At 41.9% G+C, this 25,928-nt stretch overlaps 1 protein-coding gene across 1 annotated transcript in view; it reads right to left on the bottom strand.

Moving 5' to 3' along the window:
* Window positions 1-9,395: 9,395 nt before the first annotated feature.
* Sh3kbp1 (SH3 domain containing kinase binding protein 1) overlaps window positions 9,396-25,928 on the bottom strand; it is a 359,863-nt gene continuing 343,330 nt past the window's right edge. Inside the window, 5 exon segments of the mRNA XM_031370222.1 lie at window positions 9,396-10,423; window positions 11,535-11,598; window positions 16,619-16,884; window positions 20,982-21,110; window positions 24,496-24,605. Coding sequence (XP_031226082.1) covers window positions 10,382-10,423; window positions 11,535-11,598; window positions 16,619-16,884; window positions 20,982-21,110; window positions 24,496-24,605 — 611 coding nt within the window. The 3' untranslated portion in view covers window positions 9,396-10,381.

Genomic DNA, 25,928 nt, shown 5'->3' with positions numbered 1-25,928 from the left:
ATTACATGGTTTTGTCCATCTTTGTACCCAACTTTTAGCTCTTAATATCTTACTAAGACTCCTGTATTTATCTTTTCTGAAATCGTTTTAGCTCTATTAGGACCTGTGTTTTTCCATTTCAAATTTTGAGTACACTCGACTGTCTACAGTTTTGAAAGGAACTATAGCAAACCTACAGGTCAGTTGGGAGAGAGATGGCATGTTCATTGTGTTGGCTGAATCTTCTGAAGTGGGAACATAGTATGTCACCTCATTTACATAGAACTTATTGGAGTTCTTTCATTAGAACTTCCTAATTTTCAGTATGCAAATCCTCTCTAAAAACCTTCAAAGGAACTATAGTTGGGATAAGTCTTAGTCTTTAACTTCAGCTCCACGTATTCATTGCTAGTATATAAGAATGTAGCTTTTGTGTTGCACAGCCTTGCTGAGCTCAGTTATTAATATAGGAGTACTTTGTTTTGTTTTGTTGGAATGTAATCTGCAATAGGGGCAGTTTCAGTTTCTCTTTCCAATCTGTATTGCTTTTCATTTGGATTGCCTTGTTTCTGTATCTAAACTTGAAGGAGTATGCTGGAGAGGAGTAATGACACTGAGCACCTTTACTTCATTCCAGACACTAGGGAGAGAATGCAAGTCTTTAACGCTGAATGTGGTCTTAGCAGTTTTGTTTGGATTTTTGTGTAGATGGTACTTCTCAAGTTGAGGGAGTTACCTTCTCCTAGCCTCCTTTTTATTTATCATGCTGGATGATTGGACTGGTTCAAGTATTTTATACACCAATTGATATAATCAGATCAATTTTCCTCTTTGGACTGTTCATATTTTTTCATTTTGATTTATTCCACTAGAGATTTAATCAGTGTATATTATACAAAATAATGGTGTTCATTGTGGCGTCTTTATGCATGTACACAGTGTACTCTGATCATATTCATTCCCCATTCCCCTCTTTGGCACTCCATCTAGTACTTTTTAATGTTATTTTTGATATTAAAATATAATTACATTATTTTCCCCTTTCATTTTCTTTCCAACAACTCCTCCTGTATACCCTTTCCCTATGCTCTCAAATTCACGCTCTCTCTCCCTCTCCCTCTCTTTCTCTCTCTCTTTCCGTGTGTGTGTGTGTGTGTGTGTGTGTGTGTGTGTGTGTGTATGTGTATGGTATGCACATGCGCGCGCGCGCGCACACACACACACACACACACACACATATATATATATATATATATATATATATATAAATGGCTGGCCATTTGGTACCAGATAGCCAATTAAAAGTGTTCATCTCTGGGGAAACAGTACTTCTGCTGTCAGCCTGTACCTGTAGTTCTGTTTCTAGGGTTAGGGCCCCATAAGATTTGCCCCTTCTATAATAGCATGTCTGTTGGTGTCTTCCTTGTTTGTTGAGACTTCATGAGTGTCCCAGCAGTTCTGGGAAACATAATCTCACAGTATACATCCTGCTCCTCTGGCCCTTATACTCTCTCACCACCACCCCCTTCTGAAAAGTTCCCTGCAATTGTGCAGGTTCAATTGATGATTCAATTGATGGTTCAATTGAGGCTGAGAAATACATGGTCACTTGTTATCTGCATTTTGATTGGTTGCAGTTTTCTATATTGGTCTCTGTCTTTTGCAAACTAGTTTCCTTATTGAAGGATGAGAACTACATTTATTTGGCTAGACCATGGCACAGGATGTGCCTCAAATATTTCTCTTTAAAGATTTGTTTCTGTGTGTGTAAAGGTTTTAATGTTGTATTTTGCCTGCATATATGTCTGTACACCATGTGCAGGAATCATGCACACAGAGGCCACAGGAAAGAGTTTGATGCCCTGGAACTGGAGTTACAGGCAGTTGTGAGCTGCCATATGGGTGCTGGGAATCAAACCCAGTCCTCTGGAAGAGCATCAAGTGCTCTTAACCTCTGAGCTATCTCTCCAGACTCAGCTTTATTTATATATTTAATATGTATGAATATTTTGCCTTCATGTATTTATGTGCACCACGTGTGTGCCTGGTTTCCACAGAGGCCAGTAAAGGGGTATCAGATCCCCTACAACTGGAGTTATAGATGGTTGTTGGCTGCCACATGAGCACTGAGAATCTAACTCAAGTCCTCTAATAGAAAAGTAAATGTTCTTAACCTCCAAGCCTTTTCTCCTGCTCTGTCTTTCAAATATCAATCCAGCCTTACACACCTGGAATAAATCCTACTTGGTTGTGGTTTATGGCTGTATTTATCTATGGCTGATATTTACTTGCTAACAGTTTATCAAGAGATTCTGTATCTAGGTTCATGAGAAATGTTGATCTGTAGTTTTAATTTTTTTGTACTGTCTTTGCCTTGTTTAGGTATTAGGTGATACTCATTTCATGATGTGGCTTAGAAAGTATTCGAAGTTGATGTAAAATTGGTGTTACTTCTGGATTTGGTGGAATTCTCCAGCGAGCCCATTTCAACTCAGATATTTCTTTTTCAGGGTCTTTTGATTTCAAGTTCAATTTTTTCACAAGACCTATATGGGTTGCTTAATTTGTTCTGGTTGAGTTTACTAATTTGTGGTTTTCAAAGGTTGGGTTCAGTTTCTCTAAGACATTGAATTTATAATAATGAAAGTTCCTATCTTTCATCCTTTTGATGGTTCTGTAGTGATGCTGATTTGTTCTTTTTTTTTTTTTTTCTTTTTTCGAGTCAGGGTTTCTCTGTGTAGCCCTGACTGTTCTGGAACTCACTCTGTAGACCAGGCTGGTCTCGAACTCAGAAATCCGCCTGCCTCTGCCTCCCAAGTGCTGGGACTAAAGGCATGCACCACCACTGCCTGGTGCTGATTTGTTCTTGATCTGTCGCTTTATGCCTTCTGCACTACTTTATCCATGTAAATATTCAAGTCTACTGGTGAGAACACCAAAAGTTATTTTTCCTTTGTTTTCCTGTTTTGGTTTCTAGCCATTTGATTCTCACTCACATCTCCATCCCTGCTGAAATCACCTATGTTGCACAATGCGTACTTATCCCGTGAGAGCTCTATGGCTTTTTGCTTAGCTTTGTTTCTCTTGAGATAAGATCTTATAAAGCCAAGGCTGGACTCAAACTCATCAAGTAGCTGAAGTTGGTCTTTACCTCTCAATTTATTGGCTTATGGATGTGCTCAGCTTTTAAATATTTACTTTTCGTCTTTGGAGGTGCTGGAGATAGCCTTTAGGTGATAGGCAAGGGTTTACCACTGAATTACATTCTCAGCCTTCCACAAAGAGCTTTCAATGTAGTAACCATAGTAACCATAGTCACTTACATTTTTGATACTTCCAATAATTGTGCTATTTCTAAGTCTGACACTGATCATTGCTTTGTCTCCTCTGACTGCTTTTACTTACCTAGTAGCATGCCCTGTAAGTTTTTGTTAAAAGTTGGACAAGTTATATAAAGCAACAAAGAATGAAATAAATACATCTTTAGTGTGGGATTTGGTGTTAATCCTGCCAGAAGATGGGCTGTGTGGATGGCTAATACTTGTTTTCCAATGGCCAGAAATCACAATTCCTATATGCTTCCTCCCCTCCTCTCTCTCTCTCTCTCTGCCTGTGTATTGGCTCTTGATCCTATTTTGGTTTTAGACAAGGTTTCTCACTGGCTGATGTGGGCCTCACCGATTGACAGCAAGGTCAGCAAGTCCTTGGGATTCCCTAGCTCTCAGCACTGGGATCACAGCACATACCATTATGCCCAGCTTTTTAGTGGATGCTAACTAAGGATCTGCAATCATGTCCTTGGGCTTAAACAGTAAGCCTTTTACCCCATGAACCATCACCTCAGCCCCTCTTTTATGACCTTTTATTTTTTGCCCTTCTCTCAGCTTTGGATGTACTCTTTCTGCTGTTCCCCAGGACAAAAAAAAAAAAACTCTTGAGTTGTGCTGTCTTTCTGCAGGCTAGTGAGCATGCTGATAGAGCCCAGGGCTTGTGCACAGTGGGCTTGTGTCTCAGGAGTCGAGCTTTCCCATGTGCTTTTGTCCTTTCTCCTGAAACGGCTACAGCCGAGTGAGTTCTCTTTAGTTTGGCTGCAGTAGTATTTCCTCAAAGTCCTCACCTCAGGCCTCTCCTCAGTCTCTTGCTCCTTAAGGGAGCAGGGTCTGAGTGGATTTCTCAGTGATTCCCAAGACAGCACCATGAACTTGCTGTGGCTTCCACCAGTCCTCCTATGAGTCCAGGTGAGGCTTCTGCAGGAAAGTCCCTGAGGAAGTGGAAGCTGCTGCGCTCAGGAGTGGCACACTCTCAGTCAAGCCACATGCAGGCACCCGCAACTGCTCATATTCTCTAGCTTAGTTTTTCTACATACTTCTAAGGCTAGTGGTTCTGCAACCTTGAATACAGTCCCTCATGCTGTGATGACTCTCGATCATAAAATGATTCTGTTGAGACTTCATAACTGTAATTTTGCTGGTTATAAACTGTAATGTAACTATCTGGTATGCAGGATATCGGATATGCGACCCTGTGAAAGGGTCGTTTGACCCCCCCCACACACTCCAGGTTAAGAACTTCCGTTCTAGAGCATGTGCAGCAAATGCTTGGGTCCTGTTCTGTGGACTTAGGTGTCATATTTTCATCCCTACGATGTTTTGCTTATTTATTTGCCTGTCCCCATCCCCCTCCACTTGACCCAAGCTTCTCGACAGCAGGCACTACTGTATCACATTGTTCTCACGGACCATCATGGTGCCTAGTGCATCATAACCAGCCTCTACATGTTCAATAAAAGACTGTCTCATCTTCTGCTATATCTATAGAGAGACTCTTATACAGCTATTACAGTTTCTGAAAAAATATCATGGCCAAGGACTATAGAATAAAACTAAATATTCAGAACCTCAATTGTGAGAGAGCAAAATAAAGGGGATTTCTAAATGAGGCTGCATTCAACTTTCTTTCTCTGCATATTTTTTTATCTTCTACTCTAGATACAATATTACCTTCATAGCTAGAGCAAAAGCTATTTAAAAACCTCAATGTCTGTGTTCTATGTTTGAACCTCCTGCCCTGGGTCTCTAACCCTGTTTAAAAGATGGAAATTCAGTTGAAAGGCTCTTGCCAACAGCAAGTGAAGCATTACCATCACCACAAAACTTCCCCTCTCACTTCTAACCTGTTTGCTCTAACCTCTGGACCTGATGCTCCCTGTGAGACTTCTTCTCTAGCCACATGCTTTTCCTCATGCCAGACTCCCCTTCTCTGAGGAAATTACCTCAAGAACAAACAAGAGCAATTTCAAAGCACTCTCTGGGATCAAGGCAGGGAGAAGGGTGGGCATTTCTCATACAACTTGTCCTTGAGCATTCAATGGCAGAGATAGCTTCAGCTCCCATCCATCCTTGCTTTTCTCAGACTGAGTATAATTGTGAAGCTTGGGGTAAAAATCCTGTTCTTTTTTTTCTAAGGCATCCCTATTTTATTCTTTGAGAGATAACCTAAAAAAATAATGTCATTTTCTTGTGAGTTTTGTGTTTGGTTTCAAGGTCAGCTAAAGTGGCTTAAAAATTGGTAGACTCCTTAAAAGTTAAACCTTGCATTTCTGAGCTACCTTCCCATCAAACACCAAAGCTTGCTAACACACTTTTTTGAAGAACTAGGTACAGTCTATATAGGGGCAGGTAAGATGAAGATGTATTCAAGACTTCATATCTGCATAATTTAAACTGTTTCCATTTAAAGAGAATGGCCCCATTGAGGTCAACATGTGCTCTGCTCTAAGTTGCATAAAACTGGTTTTTCAGGCTGTGCCTTGCCCAGTGAGACTCCACTCTGATGGTAGAAGATGACTGTGCACCTGGAGGGGATATTTAAACAGCACCATCTGTCTGGTATCACCCACATAGCAGAGACTGATAAATGACTTACTCTTGGGAGTATAAAAGGTGCCACCCTTTAATTTATTGGGGATGAATTAAGACTGCAGGGGCACATGAACATATTAAAATCCTATCAGGTAAACCAGAAATTATGAGAGACAGTAGACCAAGGGGGGAAATGTAACTCCATATAAAGAGGTGGGCATCAAGTACTACAAAGATGATGACCTCCAACTTGTCATCTGATCGTCACATAGTGTACGTATCAAGGACCCACAGAGAGAACCCTCAACTGTCACGGGGGCTTCAGCTGGGCCCCAGTCCTTACTGTTGACACAGCTTAACCCAGCTGCCATCCTCCCATCCTCTGTTTGCCCATCTGGACATGCTGTTGGTCCATCTGCCCAGTTCTTTGTCTGAACCTGTCCCTGCTCTTACACCTCTGTATCTAGACTCAACTGCAATTTCATTCCCAAACATGTGACCAGCAGTGGTCTCTTAAGAGAGACTTTATACCTCTGTGAGCTTTCCTGCTTCTTGGGCCTTTCTTAACCCTTTACAACCATTCTGTAACATACATATTTAATTATATTGATGTCTATATGTAATGGGTGATCTAAGAGTTAATAATTAAGACTGAATATAAGAACTTGTGTTCACCTAGGTCAGGATTATCAAGGAAATTGAAAGTAGCTGGTAAATTGCTGTCACTGAAACCACTGTACCTTGTGAAGTTATTTGATAAATCCTGGTACTGTGGAAAAACACTGCTGGGAAAAAAAAAAAACCTCACTCTCATCAAAAACTAAATAACAACCAAATTTACATTGTTCTATGGTGTGCATGAAATATTCCTCACTGGGCATGGTCGCTGACAACCCTGATCCCAGAGTACTTGGGAGGCAGAAGAACTATTGCTGCAAGTTTGAGGGAGATCTTGTCTTAAAGAAAACAAACAAACAAATAAACACCCTTTGCTATGAATGCCAAATTTACAAGTGAACTTATAGAGCTATGGCTGTTAACAAGAATGATCTGTCCCCATGGTCACTGCAATTTCAGATCAAGTAAAAGACACAAATAAAAACCTTTTCAAGGAACTGCACCTTCTCCATGGGTGGTTGGTCTACTCTAGGAGCTACCTCAAATCCATGGCTTGAAAACAAAGCCTTGTGAGCCAGGGAAAGAACTCAAGCATGGTAGGTAGGTAAGGCTCATTTCCTTAAGTGATCTGATCTTCCTTAACAGTCCTTATATGACTGACATTTATTTCTGGATTAGAAAGAGGTTTCTTTGCCTAGGCCCTGCCCAGCTACGTTTAGGAACATTATCTCTGTCACTCTGCCAAGTCCTGAGCACCTAACTTTCTCTCCGTCAGATGCTACAATCAGCCATGTCACTCATAAATGTGTTGTTTTGTTCCAGTTCTCATTTGTACAGAAGCAAAGGGAAATGCTTTCATCAAGCCCTCTTAGTGCAGAAACATCTTGACATTAGTTTGTACAAAAATAACTAAAGGACTAAAGCCTAATCTGATGCCAAAAAAAGAGACTATGATGACCTCAGGTTATAATACAAAAGTCTTTATGGAAACTGGGGGTTATTTTTATACAAACCATAGCAACTATGGGCAATAAATTATACACCCTGCAGCTGATCATAAAGGAGCTGCTTCTGAAAGGAAATAAAACCACACCATTACTAACCATAGACACATGTGATGATAGATCCAGGATGTTCTTATTGGAAAAAATGGATCGTGTACTTGAATGTGCCTTGAGGGCTGTGTACAAATAAAAATGGCTTTACACAATTATTCCAATAATGATAATTTAATGGTTTTTACACTAAAAAAGAATTTATACCTAACTAGCATTTTATGCTTCGATAGGAATGTAAAATCGAACAATTTAAAAAATCGAATTCACAGGCACAGATTTTAATGGATTACTTCCTGTCTTCTAAGGACATTTCTGTCAGAGTAATCGAATTGTGTAAAATAGAGAAAAGGGAGGAGTTTGTGTTCCAAGACATCATTCCTCTTGGATTGTGACAACTTTGAACAAAAATTTTTCACAAAATTTCATTTTAATTCATCTTCTTTTACAAAGCACATTACATAAGAATTTTCTAAATACAACTTTAGAAAATGAAGCAAAAAAAAAATCTCCATAGATTCCTGGCTGAGTCCATGATGAATGCAAAGGAATTTTAATTTTTAAAAAGTAGACAGGGTATTTCCAAGCTTTTCAATATTCTTGATGGGTCCATTTGGTCAAGAGTAAAGATGGTGGCTGTTTGGGCTCATCCAGTTCTGTGATGTACAGTGTTCTTGCTGGTTAGCCCAAGGGATAGTAATGAAGCTGGACATACCAGCTTATTTCTCTATAATTACTTTCTCTGTGTCCCTCTGTTTGTGTCTCAGCCTCTCCATTTATACATCTCCCTCCCCATCTCTCTAACCCAAATGCCTCTCTTAGGGGAAGATATCAACTTTCTCCATTCCCTGTTATCATCACCCACTGAGGATGCTCTAATCTCTCAAGTTCATTGTTAATGACCTCACTCTGTATAAATGTCTTATATCATCATTAGGGATTTTCTTGATAAACAAATGAGAAATTAAGACATCAAGAATCCAGTCCTCACTGTTGTAATAGGTGGTAGGAAATGTCTGAAGGCTTCAAGTGTAATGCAGAAAGGCTTAAGCACAGTGAAGGGAAATAGGAATGCTTTATATCACTCATAGAAACAATGTACTCCTGCCCCAAGCACACTGAGACCGTGGCTGCTGAAAAGGCAAATATCTTCATATATCAGAATGAAGAATAATTTCTTTATACATTCCCTTTCTTTAATTGTGTCCACACCCCTGAAGGTTAGGGCATTAGGCCTCTGTAAATCCTTGGAAGGAAGCAAGAGCCTCGAGCACAAAGGACAAGTATGCAAGTTAGAACAAGGCATGGGGATGGAGACAGGAGGAAAAAGGAAGAGACATTTATTAGTTATATTTTCAGTGATGAATCATGGAAAGGTTTTGCATCATTCCTTCAGTGTCATTAATTCTCATTCTTTGTGGTGGTGAAAATCTATTAATGTTTAGTAGTTTCTCTATAAAATGCAGGAAATAGACAAAGCAGCAGTTTAGAAACACATCACACATATTTGGGGGATTAAGGGACCACCCCTCCACCTCTACCCCATCAACAATCTTGCAGTACAGAATGCCCCCCCCATTTTCAGCTAAAGATGAGAAAACAGTTACATAGTCTAAGGCTGAACTGTTCATGTACTATAAAGAGAAAGCAGACAAGCAAACATCAGTTTCATTGGGAAAGAAAAAGCAATTCCATAAGTGCAGGAAAGATCCAATAGCTACATTTCCACAAGACCCTCCTCCTATTCTCCTAGATCTGAGGAGGGGGTTACAAGTGAGCAAGGCAAACAACACTGTGAATACAATTTAAACAATAACACACACGCGCGCGCGCACACACACGCACACACAAACCCAGTGCACGAAATAATCCAATTCCCCCCCTGTTTTCACTTGCATTTTATTTTTATTTATTTTTGCTTTAATAATGCATATTCTGTTCACGCAATAGGTGTAAAAGGCAGGAAGCAGGGTTTAACTTGGCTGATGATAAAACAATCAAGCTGGAATGACATTTCTAGTTTCGTGAACAACCTCAAAGCAGGAGAAACTGAAAAGTCACAGCTGGTACCAAAGAGCAGGCCAGACTTCTCAGCTGTCTCCTCTTAGGACCTTTGGCTAGGGTGAGAGAAGCTGTGAAGACAGCGGCCTCTAGTGGACAGGGAGAAGTGGCTGATTTTTATTTCTTTATTTGGAATCATGGTAGCTGCATCACAAAAGCTCCAATCAAGAGGGTGGTAGAAAGAAGGCACAGATAATTGCAAATACCAGATTTTTTCTTTCTCTTTTTTGTAAATATACCGTCATATATAAGCTAAAATTTCTCTTAGAGTGGTGGGGGTTGGCTAGCAGGGAAAGGGACGGGCTGGACCTCGAATTGCATATGTAATAGAATCCTAAAGGGGAATACAAAGCCAGGAGGCGTTTGTTCCATCTGCAGCAAGTGAGCACAAACACTAGGGGCATCTGTGACAGAACACGAATTTAAAAAAAAAAACCATAAAATTATAAAGCCTATAAACGAATAATCTGAAATTACATTTTGTTAATGGAAAATATCATCAAAATAGTACTACTATGGACTAAACTGCCTGAGTTTTCATTTCGTGGGAGATCTCAAGGTAGAAAAGCCTTTAGCACAATTGGCTATAAATCACAAGCACTGCCAGACCCAGGACAACACCATGGGAAAGAGTCTCCTCTTGGATGGAATTTGTGTTGTGCTATAAAGACTTTTGTGCTAAACGTTCAAACAGGGACATGATGAGTCAAACCTTTAATTTTTTTGGCACAAGATGATTTTGACTGGGGCAGAATACCTGAGTCTTGGACTCAGGGTGGATAACGTGATGTCTCAATTATCAAGTAGTCACTTTGATTGAAGAACTTTCTTTATGTCATTCACTTCCATCTATATAGAGAAGAAAAAGCAGCAAACACAGACATTATGAAATGGCTGCATTTAGAGAAGCGGAAAGATAATATACTTTTACCAATGCAAAGAAAAGGCTCAAGCTGACAATCTGAGCGGTGAAACTGGCAAAATGAGATCTGAATGAAGAACTGATAACAATGCCAAAACCAAAATAAACCTAAAGACAGGCACATAGGTACAGTACCCTGACAAATGGTGTGCCTAGTCATTCCTAGATTCCTAGGCTCCAAAGTTTATCAGAAGTAGCAATGATTCTAGATACCTTGCCAGACGGCAGGGCAGGCAAATAGGGTCATCTGAGGGTGATAAAGGCAGCTTTTGGTGACCCCAAAAGGTGGGTATCCACAGTCCCACCAGGATGTTGAACCATTCCTATTCTCTTTTTAAGCAGGTTGGGTCCAAACTGAGTAGACAGTAAGTCAGTTCTTCGGTCATTTGGAATGATCTCCCCATAAGATCTCCATCAGCAGCTAAGAGGTGGGGACAGAGCTTAGATGCCTTGGAAGGAGCAACAAGGCCATTGGGGAAAAATAAAAAGTTGAAATGAAATGCCAATGTGTATATCTGTGGTCCCTGGAGGGACCACATAATGGAACTTAGCAGCTAGCAACAGACTCTCCTGAATGCCACATCCTCTGGTACTTAATATGAACAAGGCATCCTATATTATCATCCTATAAACTAACCAGAGGGAATGCTTTAGAGTGGATATGTTTAAAATAAATAAAACCCAGCTAAGTATGTTGATTCATCTCTTCCTTCCCTGGGACCTTTTGGAACTCAGGTAAGGACAGAATATAAAGATTCTGAGACATTCTTGTGGCAGCAATCATTTATTTTATTTTTCTTTGTTTCCCCTCTTTTCAGACAGGATCTCACTTGGTAGCTCAGGCTGCTATGCAAATCTCTTGGTAGCCCAGGTTTGTCTGGATCCTGTGATCCTTCTTCCTCAACCTCCCCAGGGCTGGAATTAAAAAGCATGAGGCTCCATGCCCAACAGCAATCATTTCTTTTCAACCCGAAGCCCTGACTTTGCCTCCATTTCCTACTGAACCCAGGTCCCATAGATGAGCGCTGAGGGACCTACCTGCAACCGGAGCCGGATCTTTTTCTCTTCATCCAATTCTGACAGTAACTGCTTAATCTCACGTCTGAAAAGCAAATGCCAATGGAATCAAATCAAATCCCAGAGTTTCCCAATGAGAGATAAGAAAGTCTAGTATCAATATGAAATCCATCTGACCTTTTTCCAAAGACAGTATCGACCAAACATAATTTATTTCCTCCTCTCTCTCTTCCTCTCTCCCTCTCTCCTTCCCCCTCTCTTTATGTGTGCATACTGGGGGGAGGAGCATGCATTCTACATTGTGTGAAGGTCAGAGAAAACTTTAGTAGAGCTGGCTCTCTTTCTACCTATATGTGGGTTCCTGGGATTGAACTCAGGTCATCCCTGGTTGGCATTGCTGGGTGGTGTGCTCGCTAATTAAGTTTTGGTCACCTTGATATAAGACAGAGTCATGTACGAATAACTTCAACTGAGAAAATGCCTCCATTAGATTGGCCTGTAGGCAAAGTCTGTGGAGTGTTTTTTATTAATGATTGATGTGGGAGGGCCCAGCACACTGTACATGCATGGTGCTAGCCCTGTCAGGTGGGTCCTTTGTTATATAACAGGCTGAGCAAGTCATGGGGAGCAAGCCAGTAAGCAACAGTCCATGCTTTCTGACTTAGTTCCTGACTCCAAGTTCCTGCCTTGGTTTTTCTTGATGATAGGCTGTAACCTATAACCCAAACAAACCCTTTTCCTAAGTTATATTTTGTCTGGTCTTTATTTCAGCAAGAGAAAGAACCAGTGGTGGCAAGCCCCTTTACCCAGTGAACCATCTCACCACACCCAAGCACACTTTCTTTGCACTATTACTTCTGAAGATTTCTTTTGGACAGGAAGGTTTGCCATTATTTGGGAAGGAGTCACCAAAATTTGTAGCCTTCAAATATTAGGCCGGGAGATGACCTTAGTATGATCTCCTAGGTTCAATTTCTTCCAATACGAGAAGGTAGGAAAACTAAGGCACAGAGTGGTGGCCTGGTTTCCCCAATAATTGGAGTCAAAGCACCAAAGCTCATATTATGTCATCTTTCCTCTAACTTCTTTTTTATAATAGGACCACTGGGTACTTATAAAAATTTTCATTGTAGACAATTTTTGTGTTTTTTTCCCATGTTCATGGGTACCTGCAAGTCCTTGTGTGTGCATTTTCATGTAGAGGCCATAGATTGATGGTATCAAGTGTCATTCTCAATTTCTACCATATTGTTTGAGACAGGTGCTCTCACTGAACCTGATGCTTGCTGATTCAAGTAGACTGGCTAGCCAATGAGACCTGAGATCCTCATTTCTGCCTCTGCAGTGCTGGGATTACAGATACTTTATATGTGGATGCTTGAGATTTGAACTCAGGTCTCCTTGTTTGTGTAGTAAGCACTTTTTAAAGAAAGATTTATTTTATTTATATGAGTACACTGTAGCTCTCTTCAGACACACCAGAAGAGGGCATCAGATCGCATTACAGATGGTTGTGAGCCACCATGTGGTTGCTGGGATTTGAACTCAGGACCTTCAGATGAACTCTTACCCACTGAGCCATCTCTCCAGCCCATGTAAGCACTTTCTTACTGAGCCATCTTCCTAGACCCATTGCAGAACTTTTTACCACTCTCTATGTACTTCATTTTTATACAAAACTTAAGAACAGGTCACTGGTATGTTTTCAGTAATTCTCACAAAACCTTACAGACTAACTTTACCTTAAGATAGACTAACTGGACCTTAAACACATGACAATGTTAACAATAACAATAATTAACAATATAGAAATGAAGTCTGAAAGAGGATAAACATAGGACCTACAACCTAATGCATTTTCCAACTTGAAATAATAAGGTAGAATGAAGCTACTTATTCTGAAAAGCTGGGACTCTGTTCTTTGGACTGGTCTAAGATCTGCATTTCTTTTGTTTGGAGGTATTAGACGTGTACATTTGTGAAATGAAACGACAACAACAAAAAGACAGAAGTTTTCAGAAACAGCATGGTGAAAACAGAACCAGCGACTGCGCACTAGTTCAAGTCCAGATGAATCCAGTGATGGTGGCCTATACTTGAGATTGTAGAGCGCTGCTGTCGACACTGGTTTTTTGATAAAAACTAGCAGTGATTCATTAGTATAGTCATTTAAGCTCACATTACACATCCATATCTGTGTGGCTACCACTTAGGGCTTAGGAAAGCCATCAACAGTGAGGTCCTAAACCACCACCCAAACCCCAGGAAAACTTGGCAGGCAAGGCCTTAAGTGGGCCATGGTCTAGGAAGAGGAAGTCAGTTGGGGAAGATGGTGTAAAGAAAGCCACTATGTCTTGAGCTAGGGAATACGGGCATCTGTCTACAAGGAAAAACAGGAGATGGGGCAGTTGGGGGTAAATTCAAGGCAGAGCAGGGCGGTGAGCCTGCCTCTGAAAACATTTGAGGAGGGACAGACATGGATTGAATGCTACAGGGTAAGTGATACCAGGGGAGAAGGTAGAAGACTGGAGGGAAGTCACTGACCTTGGGCAGGATGGCCAGGCTAAGGAAGGCTATGAGACACAAGGATTTGAAGAGGTGATTAACATCCTGAGTTACTGATTAAATAAGATGTTGGCTGGGGAAGGAGTGGCGTGGCCAATTACAGGCTTTAAGGCACAGCTGCCTGTGGACTCAGAGACAAGGTCAGGCTATCAGAGTTGTGGGTAGCTTCCAGCCTGCTCCCCTCCCATCGAGTATAAAGTTCCAAAGACCTGGATCCAGGCAAGTCAGGTCCTAATGTGGTCCTGGTCCAGAAGGCTGGATGTCATGGAATCATGGAGTCACTGTCTTGGCAAATGTGCTCAACTGGATATAGATGCCCTTTGGGAACCCAAACCTATAGCTTCTAGAGCCATACAGGAACCAGGAACTTTAAGGAGTTTGTGGGAGCGTGGGTGGCCCAAAGAAACTGCAATGTTATCTCACCAGTTCTGCATATTTATGTGATAAGTCTCTTCCAGTGAGGAAGTGATTTGAAGAAGCCCAATTTTACCCATTGTCTAGTCTGAGTGGAACAGAACCTGCTTAGACCTACACTGTTCAAAGTTAGTTCCTTGGAACCATTTTCCTAGAACAGGTTAAAGAGTTCTTTGGATGCATGCATTTGCAAAACTGCATATGCTGTCTACTCTATACTTTCAATGTGAGGTGAAGACTTCAAAAAGTCCTTCAGAAAACAAACTAACTTTGCTTAACCCAATTGTTCCCTGAGGTGTCTGACCACAAAATACATCAGAGCCCTCCATCCTCGGAAGAGAGACAAATGTCGGTCCATAGCAGCCCCAGAACCTCTCCCCCAGGCTGCAGGATTTTGGCCATAGCTCTCGCCATCACCCTTATGCACATTCTGAACCAAGGGTTCTGAATCAAGGTGTCCAGGGAGAGGATGACTCACCAGGCTGTTCAGTTGTTTATGAAGCTGCCTGCTATTCCCTCTGCCAAACTTCCCTGCTCCCAGTCATTCCAGGTCAGTTTTCAAAATGCTCATGAAATGCTTCACTGAGAAGTATCTCACGATTCTTTCCAGAAAGAGCTCTCAATTCACAGTCTCTGACCCTCAGTTTCTTTAAGTGCTACCTACTCTTAATCCTTCTACCAGATTTCTCACAGTAAACAGCATCCCAGGCAATCTAGTGGTAAGATATTTTCTTTTTGTTCACAGGCTTTTCTTCTCACTCAAGTGCTCCCTGAGGATGAGAGATGTGAAAGTATGTATGTGGGCATGTGTGAGGAAAGACCCCCGAGTCTCATAATGAAGACATCTTTCTGACAGCAAAATCTTGGGTTTAAAAATTCCCTTCATCTTCTTCATATGTTATAGCCCCTTGATGCAAGCCAATTGTTTTATCTGTCATCTAAATTAAGAAGCTATATTCTTCCCCTAACACTAGAGTTTAAGTTAGTGATATAGATGGTGCTAGAGAGGTGGCTCACAGGTTAAGAGTGTGTGAGTTCTGATTCTAGTAGCCATGTTGGATGGCTCACAGCCACCTCTAACTCCAGTCCTAGGAGGCAGTACACCTCTAGACTCTCTGTGGGCCCTATACACAAGTGCACAATGCCTCGTCCCTGAAACATACAGTAATTGAAAGCAAAATCAAAAGAATTTGTATATGTACTGGTATTGTTTTGGCTATTGAATGTACCCTGAGAGTTCACAGCCTGTAGTGCTACTGGGAGGTTGTGAACTTTTAGATTATTAGGTATATAAGGAATATTATGGCACCTACCCCATTGCTGTTACCTTCTTGCTTCCTACATACCATAAGGCAAGGAAGCTTTCCTCTTAACATGTTACTTCCCATGACATGCTGCTTCAGCCTAAAAGCTCAATTCCCATGAACTGAAACCATGAACCCACATACCCACTCCCTTTTCAATTTTGCTTTCCTTTTGTATGTATGAGTGTTTGTATGTATGCATATGTATGTAGCACATACATGCTTGGCACCCACATAGGTCAGAAGAGGACATTAGATCCCTTGAAATTGGAGTTACACACAATTGTGAGCTGCTATGCAGGTGCTGAGAAATGAACCCCTTGTCCTCTGGAAGAGAAGCAAGTGATTATAACCTCTGAGCTGTCTCTCTAGCTCTGAGCCTTCCCTTATTAAAAGTTGATCTTCTCAAAATTCTGCCACATTGATAAAAAGCTGGTGAGGTAGCTAAGCAGGTAAAGGTGCTTGTTGCTAAGCCTGATGACCTGGGTTCAATCTCTGAGACCTCACCTTGTGAGAGAACAGAACCAATTCCTGAAAGGTATTCCCTGTCCTCTGTTCACTGTATACACACACACACACACACACACACACACACACACACACACACACACACACACACTCACATGCATATACACACACATACACACATGTCCATACCCACTTACACACATGTCCATACCCACTTCCAGCACTTCTGCCACTATCAATGGGAAGGCCTAGCCTACCCTCTGGGCAGAGTGAGATCCAAGCTTTCAGAACTAGGCCATGGTTACCCAATGGAGAGCCACCTGGAAACAGCTGTGAAGTGGCCCTGGCACTCACTTCTGCTGGTCCTTCATGGTCTCAATGATGGTCCTCAGCTCACGGACTTGCATCTTAAGCTCCTCGATAGCAGCCTGGCTGCTCACTGCATGTTCCATCTTTGGCTTTCCTTCTGTGCTGAACAAAGATGGAGAACTGGCTCGTCCAGCTGTTCCCAAAGAGGATGACATGGGGGAGGATGCCACTGAAGAGTAAGAAGCTGGCCCACTGCTGGCAGCTGCCATGGTCCCTGGCTTGGGTGGCAGGGATGTCTTGTTATCAGACACCTGTGAAAAGGGAAGGTGGAGAGGCTTCAGAGCCAGGGATCTGTGCAGGGACTGCCTCCCTGTCCGGGTAAGTCAAACCTTCCTTTTAGACCCAGTCCCGCACCTGTCTCCACACACTCTAACTATTTATTCCCTCATTCATAAACCATCTATGGCCAACTTGGTCCAGACAGACCACTGCCCAAGGGCTACCTGTATATATTTTCAATTTCATCTTTTTTCTAGACAAGATAGTCCCAGATAGGTTTCATATACACAGAGATGCAAAACTGCTTGCCAGGCCCTACAAACCCTGAAGTAAGCAATACATTTGCATGGTACTTAGGACCTTAGAACTCACTGGAGGCACTGGCAGACAGACAAGCAATACACTGCAGCACAGGAGGAAGACTGCACAAGAGGGGGAAGCACAAAGAGCCTCAGAAACACATGTAAGCATCCACATTCCAGGATGGAAGATGCAAGCAGCCAATGGTCCCCTCTTTTCAGAGGGAAGAGACTATAGGAGAAAAGAAGCTGGAAGGGGGAGGGAAGGGGAGGACCTAGACAATGGCCTAGAGACCAGGATGCAAAACACAGTGGGGATCAGATAAAGGGAGGAGGAGAAAGTATGGCTGGCAGTGAGGAGAGAAGAGGCTGGTTCGAATGGCTGCACACCCTGCTCATGGTTGCTGTGGGGGTAAAAAGGCTTGAGAGTTTGCAAGCCTGGAGCTAGACAGAACTTCTGAGACTCTGACACAAGGTAAACTAGAAACAGGTGGTGACCTAGAATGAAGACTATTTTGAGAGATGTGGGTAAAGGCAGGCCCAGCTAACAAAGGCCATTAGGTATCACTCCTGGTACTGGAGTGGGAACTGGGTAAGGTCAACGGCATCCCTGCCTTCATAGATCACACTAGCCACTGTCAGGGAGATGAGGCCTGGACAGACTAGGTAGAGAGGGGGAGAGGGAGAGAGACAGAGAGACAGAGACAGAGAGAGGGAAAGAGAGACAGAGAGACAGAGAGCAAAACACAGGGTCATAGGAGGGGAGGGAAGAAACAAGCAAAGGTGGTACCTTTCATTGAGGAGGACCCAGACAATCATTTTGGTTTTGAATTTTAGGAATCAGAGGGATAGCTGAGAGGATATACCTAGTAGGCAGAGCAAGTAACTAATATAAGAAGACTGGCCAAAGGAACCAGAAGTCATGGGTGTGGGTAAGAGAGATGAGAAGAGGCCTAGGGTGGAAGCTGGGGAATTCTAAATCAATGAGACAAGAAGAGAAGGGAGAGAGAGCTCTTGACAATTGGGAAGTAGTGAGAGAGGGAATGAAGAAAGACCAGTGGAAGGGCTGAGCTGATGGAAATCCCCAGAGGAAAAGAAAGGCTGGATAAGTGTGTCAGTGGGGTTGAGAGGAAAATGGAACCCATTTGGTAGTACAACTATGGAGATAGTGACCCAAAGGTGAGAGACCAGTTGATGAATGGGCACTGAGAGATGTGGCTGACAAACTGAAGATTCTTTCCAGGGATGTGGCTGAGGCAGGAAGATAGAGGAGTGTGCTGTATGTGAATGCATACAGCAGCTTCACAAGGAGATAGGAGGGAAAGAAGGTTTTGTTTGTCTTCACAGATGAGTGAGCCCCCCGAGCTGCGTGAGACGTTAGAGGAGGTGGACTGCTGATGGAGAGGTGGGAAAGGCCTGATGGAGAGGTGTTCCAAGGAAGACAGGAACACACAGGCTGGGAATCAGTCCTCGATGAGAGGGAGTATAAGGCCGGGAGAGGAAAGACTAGCAAGGGAAAGTGAGTGGATAGACGAGTATGGAGGAGGCAAAGCAGTGGGATAGGACTTTTCGGGCAGAGGAGGTGAGTGAGAGGGTGGAAACCAAGGCTGGTGGTGAAGCTTGGCCCAGCAACCACGGGATTTCCTCCAGCAGCAGACGCTCAGCCGGCCATCCCAGGGAAAGTGCCAAGAAGGGGTTCAGCTGGCACGGCAGCAAGGAGGTAGAGTCTAGATTCAGGCTGTGCTAGAGGCAGAGACTGGGCAGAGCGTGCCAAAAGCAGATGGGCCATCGTTCCTAGTCTCTCTGTTAGCCTTTTCTCTGCCAAGTTACCATTGAGGAAAAGCACTCTCTGCTGCCAGAGAGTACTTCGCCAGCCAGGGCTGCTTTGTTAGTACGAGTTACAGTACGGGGGGTGGGGGAAGAACTGACATTTACAGAGCTGTGGCTGCACCATGGACATCAGCTTACAAAGTAAACTGATCAGCTGGTACACACATTGTACCAAGCAGGAAACTGAGGCCTATAGGGCAAACTCCCAGAGTCTTGGTTGGAACTAATCACCAGCAGGACTGACATTCAATTCCCCCTTTACCAGTTGGATCCTCAGCCTAGCACTGTGACTGTGGCTGATGGAGCTCAAAGATCTGTGCTCTTCTCTCTTTTTTTTTTTCTGATTATATTAGAGACTCCAGGATGCATGCCTTCTTCTGTTTCCCTCCCTCTCTTACCTCTCATGAGCCACCAGGGCCTGGCTTCACCACCATACTGGCTTCAGGATACTTCTTAAATCAATAGTTCTTTCGCCATTTTCTGTCTGATGAGCTCTCAGACTAGCCCACTGCAGCTAACAAGTATGCTTTTAGTCCCTCACATAGTCTAGGTCACCACACTCCTTGATCAAATTAGTTCAAGTGGAATTTCCTGAAGGAGTGAAATATACAGCCTGACAACTCCAGGGAACTGAAATAGGCTAATGGAATAGAGCCATGCAGATCAGAAACATGAAAAGCCACTACCCGCCAGTAGGTGTCACTGTAGAGACATCTTTGGGATATCAAGAGAACAGGAAACTGAAGTTATGCCTATGGTCATCAGAAAACTAAACAATAAAACTGGCCTGAATCCAATTTCAGTAAACAGAATCCTTTGAAAAGGAAGACTGCCTTGGCTTTGTGGGTAATTAAAATTGATCTGTTTTATAGGATCATGTTCTGCTTACTGTATCAGATTTTCAAGAAAATCCGTAATGCAAACACTCAAATCTATGAGGAGAAAAATCCCATTCCAACCTTTGATTTCTTTGTGCTGATGACTGCTTCACATGACTACAGTTTTGTGCTTCTACACATTAAAATGTTGCTAATGTTCCAGGAAAACAATCTGACTTGACAACCGTCTTCTTCTTAGAAGAAGAAGATGGAATGTAAACATTGTCATTTGTTTCTGGAAAGATTTGAGTGCACATAGGATGCTTCCTCTTCAAAGCTGCATGCAGTAGCTAAACAATGCTCTTTTTTTTTTGTGGTGGGACTCTCACCCAGGGCCTTGCACATGCTCGGTAACTGTTCTTCCACTGAGACACACTTCTGCTTGCCACTCACTTCTCTCCCTTGGTCTCTCTGTCTCTACCCTCTAATCCCTGCATGTGTATGTCTCTCTGCATCTCTTTTCTTTCTTGAGATGGAGGATATTCATTCACTATGCTATCCAGGCTCAAATTCCTCAAATCAAGTGATTCTTCCCACTTTAACCTCCCGAGCAGGTGGGACTGTGGTGTGTGCTACCATAACAAGGTTTTCTTTGTTATTCAGAAACAAGTAACTTTAAAATCAGCTTGATCATTCCCTGGGCACTGAGTAAAATTAAAATGTTTTAGAGGATAAACTTACTCTAGAGCATGAATCCAAGTAAACTTTTCCTTAAGAGATAACATAAGTATAAAATTTAAAAAAAATATATAATTTTTTTTGCCAGTTTTGAATATAAAAGACAAGGTCTATGAGCAGAGAGTGCAGCATGCAATGTAGTCTATCTAGACACACCACAGCTTTTTCAGGTGACAGGGGTGTCTGAGGGCTTTTTTTGTTTAAACGAATGTGACAGGATGAAGAATGCTGACTATAAGAGAAACTAGAAAATAAACACCTGTATGCACAACTCAGAGACTCTGCAGCATGTCTTAGGGATTCTGATGACTACAGTAATCACTGTCACTAAGGAATGACAAACATCCATACCCATTGTCTGTTTATCTATCTTGCTTGGTTTCTAACCCATTGTTAGTACACCCATGGAAGGGCAGGGACACTTCACCCTGGCTGGTCACTCACTTGGGATATGGTAACAGTCTTGGAAGTCTTCTTTGACACGTCTATTCCTCTGTGCGCAAGCGAAATGTGTTCCTCTTTATCTTCTTCGGGACTTGGGGAGTCAAAGATATCGGGGCTTGAAAGGGAAGACTGGATAAAGCCAAAAGAAAATGCCTTCGTCAGAATCATACCTTAGCTGACACAGCTTTGTTTATGAGATGCTGTTGGCTTCTCAAAGCACTCATCACTTCTATTTGATCTGTCTCTATTACCCTGAGAGGCAGAAAGTATGCTGTTATCGTCTTACAACAGATAACCATATGGCTACCTAGCAGCAGGACTTGGACTAAAGCCACAAGAAGCTAAACTAGGAGCTGCCCCTGACGCCCATCAATCACTTTAACCATGTAACCATCTGTTGGATAGCTTTTCCTAGTCTCTCTATTCTCCAAACATTTGTTACTGTGTGCCTTACATGGAGCTGATAATGCAGGCTTAATGATGACTGCTATAAGTGGCCCCAGTACTTTTGGGGCCAGCAGTGTGGTAAAAAAATAACCCATGGTCAATAGAAGAGTGCCTCGTATCCTTCTCTCCTTCACCCTCCTCTGTATCCTTCCAATTCCTTGACTCTACATGTGGTACACGGGGGCCATTTCTAGACGCAGGGGACCAAGAGTAAAGAGCATAGCCCTGCCCACTAGCATAAGCTTACCTCTCCTTTGGTATTTGCTACAAATCTCTACCCTCATTACTATGGACAGTAAACACCCATTCTGGCGTGTATTTGCTAAGGTATATTTATTTATAGAAAGGCAGTACCATTGGATAAAATATGGTTTGACACCCCTGCCCTTTCTGTCTCACTGTGAAATTGCTGTAAAGACCCCAAAACTGAATGAATGGGGAGCAATTCATCAGAATTCTCTTAGTCACAAGTAATTCCTTTGTGGCGATACCTTAAGTCTAGAACAAAACAAATGAAACCAAGAGTCCCTGTTGCAAGGATTCTCTTGAAAATAAAGAGTCTTCTAGAAATACATTGGAGCAAGCTCAAATTCAGCTTTGCTTTCCACCCTGAGGTAATAAATGGTTCTTTTTAGAATTACCATTTGAAAATGAAAAATTATGCTCACAAATATTTTTTCTTCCTTTTATCCTGTTTACTAAGACACATACTTTAAAAAAATGGGGAGGAATTTTTAAGTCAAGGTTTTGCTTCAAGAGGTCTTATTTTTAATCTTCACTTAATCTGAAAATCCAATTACCAAAAATATGGCCTCCCATACCAAGCATTCCTATTAATCTAGGCTTACCTCCTCAACCACTATGCAATACACGGATCCTTTCAAGATTCAAAAAGCTTCCTTCTATACAACCCATGTTGCATGAGCTTGCTCTTTAGGGTTTATAAACATAACCATATCCAATTAGTAAGAAAGCACCCAGGCCAGGGAACCATAACTAGTGTTTCTTCAATTATTCCCCCACTAGCCTTTGAGGAGTATGTCCTTATCCACTAATCCCATTTGTTATGAAAACCCCACAGGTGCTACTTTTAAGAGTGAACAAGACATTCTGGATGTACATCCAAATGGGGATGGATAAGAATGAGAGATGAAAATCTGCATACTATATATCATTAAAGCATTGAGGTATTCTGCTTTAAATCCAAATAAAATCACTCTCCATAAGATGTCAGGCTTTAAGTCACCAAAATAAGCTTCTTGAAGGCTTCTCATTACCATGTGTATCCTTGGCATCAGGCACAGTGCCCTGTCCCCAGGAGATAGATGTCTATTAATATATGTTGACCAAGAAAGTAAACAACTGTGTAGCCTAAATGTCGGGTGAAGATGAGCTACCATTACTTAGTCTCCAAAATAATACACAAATTTCTCAACACAGGATATATGAACAAAAGGGGAATAATTTGAACCACTTAATATTTAATTCTGGAAAGACACAAGGCTCTTTATACCTTAAAAGATTTACAAAAACTAGGAAGGAAAACAAAAATGATGAAGGATTTATAGAGAAGACACAAGTGGTAGAACTGAATAATAGGAATGCAAACATGCCAAGAAGCAATTGGTTGGGTGTGTATGTGAATGTTGGGATGGGTAGGGTGAGTACAGAAGAAATGAAAGAAGGCAAGTTGCCATAGAATTCTAAAAGAGTTTAATGAAGCCACTTCTTCAAGTCTTTATCTCAAACAATGTATCAATACAAAGTTAGGTGTGGTTCATACAGGGAAGAAAAATAGGACAATCCAAGCCATGCTTCCAGGCTCAGGAGAGAAGAGCTCAAAGGAAGTGGCATCCCCCGCCCCCCAGAAGATAAAAGCACAGGTGAGATTAGTGATGAGGTGAAAAGAGAAGCAACCTGAGAAATCCACAAATGGTTAAATCCCTTGGTATAACTGGAGGAAGAATATAAGGCCTCAGAACTGCAAAGGACAAGGCAATGTGACAGACAGACTGATAGGTGATCAGAGACAGATGAACATATACACACTGCTTGTGGAGGGGAAATGACCTCATGGAGGGGAAGTCTGCAACTCAGGACAACAGCGAAACAATGTACTTCCCAATGGCCCACATTCGGAAAACTTGCCCCTAACAACATTAAACTTTGTCGTTGATGTTGTTGTTTTCTAGATACAATCATGTCAGTATGGCTTATAACGAAGACCCAATAATAGTACAATCACTAGATTAAACTCTCATATACTCACACTGTAGCACAGTAGGCAGACATTGAAAATGTTGAGAATTGGTAATGACTGGGGAGAATGGTGTGCAGTTAATCCAAAACAATGTGTATTACACGATCTCAGTTTTAAAAAAAAAATCAAAGTCTTGAAAAAGCAAAGGATATACAGCAAGAGGTTACAGTGGTTCTTTGTTCTTGTGGCAGGACTACAGAAAATTTACTTTCTTCCTTCTGTATCACATTGCTCAAGTTTGGTACAATGAATATAGCAGGTTTGTAATAAAAAGTTATTTAAAACTACCCAAATAAAAATAACCATCTGTGGGTTATCACTGAGTGTTCTCTCCCATAAACCATGTATTTTATAAGGGTAAATACAACCTCTGTAGGCATGCTGATAATGGGGTTTGGGAAGATATAGGCCACTTATATAGGGAAATAGGGGTCTCACAGTGTATAATGGAAGATCTTTATTGAGTAAAGCTTTGTCTTTTTAATAGGCCAAACAAAGTTCAGTCTCTTTTTCTATATTTTGCTTATCAATTTCATTTCAGGTTCAAAGAATAACTGGTTTAGAAGAAGACAGAAGGAGAATGGGAAACAGGGAGTGCCACCTTGCTGGCAGAAACACAAAGAGCAAACAGAAAGCAATACTCCTTGATTCAAAAAGATTCTCGCAGTATTTTTAGCTGGCAGTTTATCTGGTGGCTTCCTCCCTTCCCCTCTTCTGGGTGTTACCCATCATCTGCTTGCAGAGTCCTTAGCCAGAATCTCCAGTCCTTTTTGCCTTTCAGCCGTAGAGAAGTAAAGAGACACTTACAGATGTGAGCGACTGGGATGGAGGCCGTCTTCCTGTAGCTTTGGGTCTGCTTGTGGTTGGGTGGCTGAGTTTCTCAGTAGACGATATCACGGAGTCAAAACCTTCTAGGTCTAAAACAAAATGAAGCAGGTTTTTAAAAAGAAAATAAGAAAGACAAAGAGTTCTTATAGTATGTTATACGTGCTTCTCTCCCTTAATAAGCATCCTGTCAATCTAGAGTATGCTTTGTCTTTTACAAAGGCCATTAATACCCTTGGGTCATTCAATAAAGGACTCGAATGGAATGCAATAACCATTTTCTCTCAGCTTAGCAAGCTTAGTATGGTAGCAAGCAAGAGAAAAACAGCTCTTGCCTTTTTCCCTTCAACAGTTACATTCATAAATCTTTTAAAAGCTACAGAACAGGAACTAAAGGAGGATTCTTCTCTCTTTCACAAATCTAACCACTTTAGTAGACAGAACAGTCTTGAAGTCTCAACACAAAAGATAGTTACCGCAGGGTATAAGAGCCATGGTGGTGCGCATGCTGGTTGCTGTGATTCTAAAAGACAACATGTCAGAGCTGCCTCATCTATTTGGACCACAATGGTTAGGCCATCAGGTGTCACTCTGTTAGACAAAGCTCCTAGGCAAGGGGATCAGGCTCAGATAGCTCACTGAGTCCAACTCTGTTTCCAGAATCATCATTCAGTGGTGACATTATCTTCAGCAGTCATCTATCTGTCCATCCATCCATTCATTCCATATTTAAACATCTTAAATATACCAATTTTTTTTTTTTGTAAAAAAGTAAGTTACAGCCTCTGCAGCACTGAGCAGCACTGAGCCTCTGTAGCACCAGGATTCTTGGCATGTACCACCACTCTGGACACCTGGTATTGAACAACTACTCTGTGCCACACGCCACACAGGGTCAAAGTTGCTAGGATGACACCAGCAAATGTGTTTATATCATAGTGATGGATAATCAGATAAACGGAAAGTCACATGTGTCCTCATATGCCTTTACTTTGACAGTCAGTAAGTGATCAGGGCAAAGGTATCCTGGTATTTTATACCCTTCTGGGATTTCCAAACCAAGTGTGAATGAGCAGTGGGAAGGAACTGAGGACCATTATTGCCTTGATGAGAGTGACACCTTCAGGGATCATAAAAAGAGAACTTAACAGCAGAGCTGTGAGACCAGCCAGGAGCCCATCAGCATGTAACACCTGAGAAGAGCTCATAAAAGGTCTTACTTCTCCAGCTGACTCAGCAAGGAATCAGGAGGATCCTGGGCTAAGGGAGGGCACAGATGTGCACTGCTGGAACATATTTGTTCAGAGGTGGCTGACTGGGCTGGCCCCTCTCAGGAGCCTTCCCTTTAAATAATAATACGATTATCTTTTTTTTTTTGTTTTGTTTTGTTTTGTTTTTTTGAGACAGAGTTTCTC

The sequence above is a fragment of the Mastomys coucha genome, chromosome X (assembly GCF_008632895.1).
Source record: "Mastomys coucha isolate ucsf_1 chromosome X, UCSF_Mcou_1, whole genome shotgun sequence".
Taxonomy (NCBI): domain Eukaryota; kingdom Metazoa; phylum Chordata; class Mammalia; order Rodentia; family Muridae; genus Mastomys; species Mastomys coucha.
This window is presented reverse-complemented; position numbering and strand designations above follow the sequence as displayed.